General features: G+C 41.2%; 1 protein-coding gene across 1 annotated transcript; it reads right to left on the minus strand.

Annotated features, from left to right (window-relative positions):
• Window positions 1-1,454: 1,454 nt before the first annotated feature.
• Window positions 1,455-6,763, minus strand: LOC133927083 (ABC transporter B family member 26, chloroplastic-like). Its single transcript, XM_062373367.1, has 18 exons — window positions 6,135-6,763; window positions 5,905-6,029; window positions 5,067-5,109; window positions 4,920-4,964; window positions 4,718-4,840; window positions 4,528-4,631; window positions 4,279-4,333; window positions 4,116-4,186; window positions 3,909-4,011; window positions 3,564-3,774; window positions 3,406-3,479; window positions 3,132-3,188; window positions 2,954-3,028; window positions 2,773-2,847; window positions 2,404-2,685; window positions 2,228-2,292; window positions 2,083-2,143; window positions 1,455-1,931 (listed from the first exon to the last, which is right to left on the minus strand). Exons 1-18 carry the CDS (start codon window positions 6,531-6,533, stop codon window positions 1,851-1,853), a joined length of 2,049 nt encoding a protein of 682 aa, XP_062229351.1. The 5' UTR covers window positions 6,534-6,763; the 3' UTR covers window positions 1,455-1,850.
• Window positions 6,764-7,603: the final 840 nt, after the last annotated feature.

A 7,603-nucleotide genomic window follows, 5' to 3' on the forward strand; every position in this document is an offset into this window, starting at 1 on the left:
CCAGACATTTTTGCATGATGATCGTGTTAGACTGATTTTGACATAGGTGGAAGGGTTATTGTCAGAACATATCCTGCCCCTACCCGACTAGGCGACGACGGACATGTAAATGTCTTATTCTTTATTGTTTTCCCTTTTCTACCCTGTCATATTGATTTCAGTTTAACCTATATAAAACATAATATATATATCACATAAATCGCATACCTCTTGTCTGTTATCTCGACAACTACCTACCTAGTCATATCAAACCTACCATAATCTTTGTATACAATGCTAAAAAGCAATATAATTTTTTTAAACCTCGATACTAATATAAACTGTAATATTTCACATCATATTTTACACGTGTATATCCACACATTAAATCTATAACTTATATTCACACGCCTACTGCAAAGATTCACGAAGCCCCGGGCTCCGCTAGCACAGGCACGCCACTCTCTTATTGTGCGCGCCAGCGGGCTCGAGTCCGAGCAGGTAGCGTCCATGACGAGACGACTTACTACCTGAGCTACGCTTGGTTCGCAAAGATAATGTAATTGATGAAGAAGAGGTGTGTTCGGTGGAGAAAAAGGTTATGATGCTGTGCACGTAGGATATATATAATTAAATTTAAAAGATTTACTCTTATCTAATTAAATTTTAAAAATAAATTAAATAGTAATTTAAATTACCTATTAGTTACTGACTTATATCCCTATCTCTATGGATATCATGTGGTTTGTGAATCTTCAAACACTTAATATGAAGCTAGGGACTTCTTTTAAATTAAATTTTGAAAAAGCCAAGGCCAAAACGAAAAAAATATAAGGATTAAAACACTTAGGGTGTATTTGGTTACTATAATGAAGTTTTATAGAGCTGTATCGTATAAGCAGGATGATAAGAAGTAGGTGCACGAAGTTATATTCGTTAAAAAGAGAAGTATTTGGTTCACTATATTTATCTGTATAAGCTATTTTGAGTTTCTGTTTAGTTAACTGATTTTGATGTCGTATGAGTAAATGTAAAAATTAAGATTATGATTGGTTACTTATAAGAAGATTTTGTAATACTGATCGTGGGTGGCTGGGATCCGACGTCGTCATCGCTGTTTAATCATAGAATTAATATGATCATTCACACTTACAGATGCAGCATCCTTCATCGTGGAAGTTTGCCTTCCACTGGAACCTGCGATGGTATTCTATGCCGATTATGGGCTTCGTGGGCAAACCATAAGTGAGCCGAAGCATCGAACCATATACGAACCCTTTCTTCGCAATCGAGTCCTCTCCATTCCCTTTGTGATACGCTTTTGACGCGGCACATCACCGTTGCGCCCTTGTTCTGCGATGGCTTTGCTGTCCCTTGTAGAACAGATCTCACGCATTGACTCCTGCCAATGCATCCGAGGATACAACTAGCACGTAATGTGATTTCTTGGTTGAGCCTTTTCGAGGCGCCATTCATGACCAAACACATCGTACATAATTGGAGCATTTTCTCAGTGTAAAAGTAAGTTACAGAGTACAGAGTTTCCGATAGTAGGATCAAAATGCCTACACATTTGTAGTTACATGTTGGATCTGACGAAATGTAGCGGACCAACTTCTTTACGAACTACTGGAAGTCTGCTCTCCATACTGCCGTGCCAGATGTCGACTTTGTCTTGCTCCTCTTCGTGAGGAACACCATTATAATTTAGTTCAATTAGTTGTAAATACAATTGCAATTTTATTCGACCTCCAGTCCCGGGTCCAGGTCAGTCCTTGTAAAGAATCCCACCAGTGACAGACGACTCTCATTACCTGTCATTCCACTGAGTAAAAAGGGAGTGGAGTAAACCACCTTCTGTGATTTCAGGTCTACTCGAGATCGTCATTTTGTCGCCTAGCTAGTCTTGAATACAAACCATCCTTCTTAATAAGCTCACTGTGTTTACCATCCTGCACAATCATACAAAGGATCTTGGAATTATAAAGCTGAAAGGAGCTGAATCCATATGACATTGTAGGTTGGTGCAGTTTGTTCATGTATCTCTAAAAGATCACCATAACCCCACGAGCTTGCACTCAGAACCAACAGTTGAAAGCATACCTCCACAATACCACCGTTTTCCATCACAATAATTCTATCAGCTGCTTGAATCGTAGATAACCTACGTAGGAAAGATGCCAATAGCCCAATTATCTGACATGTTTAAAAATCAAGATAACAAACACTGCTGCACAAGATACATTACCTGTGTGCTATGATGAGCACGGTTCTTCTAGTCTTTGAGTCTCTACTAACTTTTGTGATGACACTCTAGTAAGACAGAGAAAGAAACAAACAATAAGGCTCCTAGACACATATTAATCATACACATCATTTGGTATGGAACCTAATAAACATTCAAATTCTTCAGGAAGTGTTTACCTTCACATAATGTTCACTCTCGGCATCAAGTGCACTAGTGGCTTCATCAAGTAGTAAGATGGATGGGTCCCTCAGAAGGGCCCTGGCAATAGCAACACGTTGTTTCTGACCTCCACTAAGAAGAGCATCATCAACAATGGTGTTATAACCGTCGGGCAGAGACATTATAAAATCATGAGCATAGGCCTGCTTTGCAGCCCACACCACTTCTTCACGACTGACTTCTCTTGGGCAACCATACTTTATATTAGAACTAACATCCATTCGGAATAAGCGTGGTTCCTGCATATAGCAAGCATACATGGTCGTTTAGTATGCCATAAGTTACACATGGTAGCACAATGTATGTGGAGTTGAGTAACTCTGAACCTGTCCAACAAAGCCAATTCTTTCCCTGAACCATCTGATATCAAGCTCAGTGAGTGGGACACCATCAACTAATATCTGCAAGAGCACACCATGCTTTCAAGTGAGATATACATGCAAAGGAGTCATCCATCCTGATTGTGTAAGTGTGAAAAAGCTGAGACCACAATCAGGAATAGCTTACTTGCCCATTTGTAGGTTCGTATAGTCGAAGTAGCAAATTGACTATAGTACTCTTGCCACTTCCACTAAGACCAACCTATCAAGTTCCATCATATAAGCAAAGTAAATAATATATCAAACATTGCAAAATTTGTGAGAATTCACATATAGCAAAAGAAGTAAAGTTCCATATGTCTTACAATGGCAACTACTTCATTTGGATTCAGCGTAAGATTCAATCTTTCCAAAATTGGTACCTGTTAACAAATAGAGATTGACAAATTAAGGGCCAAATGGTACGGCGACCACAAAAGACCCTTGCTTTCATCATAATTACAAAATATCCATACTTCAGAGTTCACCCTTCCAAATTTCCTTGAAAATTTCCCCAGATATATTGTTAAGGTCAGAAGCACCAGTTCATGAACAGTATTCATTAACAGAAAAGTATCGAAAACTGCAGTGTAAGCGTACCGTAGATCTTGATGGATATGAAAATGATACGTCAGCATACTGAATTTGCCCTTCCAACTTCTGTAACTTGAGTCCTGCAATGATGAAAAGCTTTATATCACCGAACAATATTGCCTCCAAAGATACATAATCTTACAGTCATGGACACATTTTCTTGCCTTCAGAGGTAAGCTGCTTGCTGGGCAGGAGATCCATCAAACGAAATACTTTTTCACTTGCTCCGACAGACTGCATCAGGGAGGACCAGTTGTCTCCAATCCACCATGTGGACAAAATCAGCCATTCAGCATAGAGTATGAATTTTGTCAATTGCTCGGCAGTTAACTTCCCAGACATGATAGCTACTCCTCCAATCACCACTGCAATGACCTACGCAAAGCTTATTTGCAAGAGTACCTCATCAATAGTGAAATGCAATTTCCATATCAGAGTTGGACTTCAACGTCAACAGATAATTATTCAAATTATTCAGGCGTTTAATGATTTCTGAACAACAGCAATACCTGAGTAGAATGGTACAGATAGTTCAAGCTCAAGCTCCAGCCTCCATAAGCCACCGTCTGCCGAAAGCTTACATCATACAGTTTATCAAGCCACTTTGCATACCTATAAAAGACTCAAAGTACAAGATGTTATGACATGTTATGACACATGCAAAGCGTTAACTACGATGGACATAAGAGAAAAAAGAAAACAAGCAGAGAAATTGCCTTTTGAACTCTTGTTTTTCTGTTCCATATACCCGCACTGTCCTAACCAAAGTTACCACCTCTTGAGCAACCTGATTTAAATTAATGTAAACAATTTAGGTGTAGTATGGGATATGAATTTGACTTTGTCAAATAACTTATTTGACTAAGTAAGCAAACTTACATTATTGGCGCTTGCTGTGAACTCCTGAGCAAATTTAGCTGCTCTTTTCTGAAACCTATCAATCAAGTTATAATTGTGATGGATCGATTTCTCTCGCATGCACCAAAGATGCAAAACAACAAATAAATAACTTATAGGAGGTTTATGTTTTTGAACATGCGCCACAATAGCAACATAGTGGTGTAAAGAAGGAACTAGAGAAAAGGAAGGCAAACTAGAAAGGAAAAAAAAACAAGAGTAGCTTTTTACCGTCCATGAACTAGCATAATTGTTGATAATGTTGCACAAATAAGCAGTGTGCACATTCCAAGAGGCCAAGATAAGATTAGCAGATAAATCAAGGCACCTGCACCCTGAGATACATTAATGAAGTGACACATGAGCTTTTCGAGGACTAGCCATCAATGTTTAATAGGAGAACACCAAATAAAATATTCACCTGAAGTAAATTGCGTGAAATCAAGTTAAGGTCGTTGCCTATAACACGCGACACTTGCTGGCAGTCGGAACCAAGCCTACTTGTCAGATCACCCACAGTTTCTTCATCGAAAAAGGAAATATCCTGAAAACAGAATGACAACAATGTTTATATGCATTAGTCAAAGCTCATTCAGAAATCACATTTTCCCCTTCTTTTTTACCTGAGAAAGAATGGAATCAAATAGCATTTCTCTCATCCGTTTGACCTACGGAAATTTCAGATGATGATTGTTAAAGACATGTCAAATGAAAGAGTAATGTGAAACAAACAAACTTGGCAGGACATGAGGAATCTAACATGGTTTTACCAATATCATGTTTGCAACACCAAAACAGCAGCTTCGCAGACCACTGCAAATGGGGACACCAGCTACATAAGCAACCTCATTTTTTCACAAAACCATGCAGAAGGCAATAATCAATTTCAGTTCCGTACAGAGTATCATGAAAAGTTCCTTGTTTTGTGAGTGCAAACTTGTTTATGAATGTAAAATTTTCATAGTGCTCTGTAGAATTTTCAAGTTTGAGTCTCCCTACAATCCCACCATTTCTTTCCATCATCATATTGGAAACTTTTCAACTTTGAAGCTCATCAAAGACCCAAATGTTTTCAAGTATTCCTCCTACACTATTAACTATGAAGGCATTTCCATGTACTACACTAAAGACTACACCATCTGCAGCAATAGTTTTTACTGATATAGGCCCTGTTTGGTTCAGCTTCTGCTAGCTTTTGCTATTCCGAAGCAGAAAATTGAACCAAACAGTCCACTTCTAGAAATAGCTTCTGAAAAACAAAAGTTGGCGAAAACTATCATTTTACTAGAAGCCAGAAGCTGATGTGTATGAGCTTTTGTAGCTTCTGAGAGATGATGTTCTGAGGGGTATTACATATATTATACATTTCGTCCGTATTAAAAGTCAATTCAAAAGCAGCTTTTCAACAGCAGATATTAAAAAAACCTCAACCCAACCAAACAGGCCCATAACCAGAACATCTAAGGTCAGCTTCTTCAATCAAATGAGAGCAAACGGCACAGTTGCGTAGCAAAATGTGATTTCTAAAATGCATCATTACCCATTTTTTTAGCTTATCCTATGATCCCATGCACAATATGAGCACAATCTGAACAAACGGCAACTAACCTTAACACTCCCGAAATCAGACATAGGACAAGTAGAAGCTTGGCATTTCGGTAGAACACCGCCCCTCCATTCTGCGCAGAGAAAATGGACGCCGCGAGGAGATGGGGTATAGCGATCTCCGAAAGCTGCAACCAAAACCACAGCACATCACTACGACCATCAGCAAACACAAAAAATTAGCCAAATCACGAAGTCAACCACAGCAAACTGGCATGGCAGACTCGCATTACCGCAGCGCCGACGAGGGACGCGAAGCCGGAGTACACGACCCAGCGGTCGGCGGCGACGAGACCCCACATCCGCCTGAGCACGGAGACCGCCGTGGTCCCGCTCCCCTCGGCGCGGCCGCCCCCGTCCCCGGCCTCCTCGCCGTCCTCGAGGCGCCACCAGCTGCCGCCGGGTAGCACGTTCCGCAGCCGCTCGATGAACTCCCCGGCGACGACGCGGCGCCGGCCGAGGCCGCCGAACTCTTCGCCTATCGCCGCGGCCGCGCGAATCCTCGCCGGCCGGAGCAGCCGACCCTTCCGTGGCGCCCGGAGCGGAACCCGCCTCCGGTCCAGGGTCAGCGTCAGCGACAGCGCGGTAGAGCCGGATGCCACGGTGAGGAGCATCGGCGCGGGAGGCGGCATTTCGCACCCTCCTCGATCCGTATTCCGATTCGCGCTTGGGATTGGTGCGTCCGCGAGTTCAAATAGAGACCGGAGTTGGGTTGGGTTGCCGTGCGCGGCACTGCCACGGCGGCGCCTCGGCTTCTCCTCCGGCTGTCTCGGTGTTTTTTCCTTCTCAATTTCTCTTTTTTTTCTTGTGTTTTTCCCTCAAATTTTCGAACGCTCATTTTGTTTTCCTTGCGTTTGTTTGGGGGGAAAAATCCACGCGCGTTTTTGGGTTGCACACTGCGTTGGTGGTGTAGGAAATTCTGCATAATTTAATTTAAATTTTGTATGGCTGTGATTAATTTGTGGGGGATTTTGGATTGGCTTTGGTTACGCGGGGAAGGAACGAGGCGGGAGCGAGAGGGGCTTCGCGGTGGACGTGGACCTCGCGTTGCCGCCTTTCTGGCGTGCGATATGACATAAGGAGTATCAGCTTCATGATGCGAAACCTCCTATCGTGGACACTGTGGTCTTCGAATTGAAATAAATTAGTGACAAATAACAAAGTATTATTCCGCCAAGAAATTAGCAAGAATTAGTGTGTATATTTTAGTCCTTTCGGTTTCAAATATACATTGAATCCAGTGAAGGATTCAAAGTTATCAAGTAGCAAAACTTTCTCTCTTCTTTCCCATTTACTTTTCCTCTTCTTCTCTTTATCTTTCTCTTTTATGTCAAAAAAATTGAATAGCGGCTTTGAAGGACTTCCGTGCACTCAAAGGGTAGAAGAGCTTGAGCACACTCAGTCCCTATAGTGGATCCGGTACTGATTGAATCTAAGTGATCTTTATTTGTCTTCTCTATTCAAGAGCAAGGTTGAACATATGTTTGACTGCATTTCACAAATTGATATTTAGACTAGTAGTCAATAAATTGTGTATATGCATGTCAATATATACAGAGGTGGATCTGGAACTAGGAAGTATTGGTGTCACTGCCATTGATGTGATGGTTTCAATATCATCATCACATCAATTCTTCACTTATTTAACACAAAGTAATTATTGTCAGGTCTGAATCCATCTGAAATATATATTATAGCTACC

Source organism: Phragmites australis, chromosome 1 (assembly GCF_958298935.1).
Source record: "Phragmites australis chromosome 1, lpPhrAust1.1, whole genome shotgun sequence".
Taxonomy (NCBI): Eukaryota; Viridiplantae; Streptophyta; class Magnoliopsida; order Poales; family Poaceae; genus Phragmites; species Phragmites australis.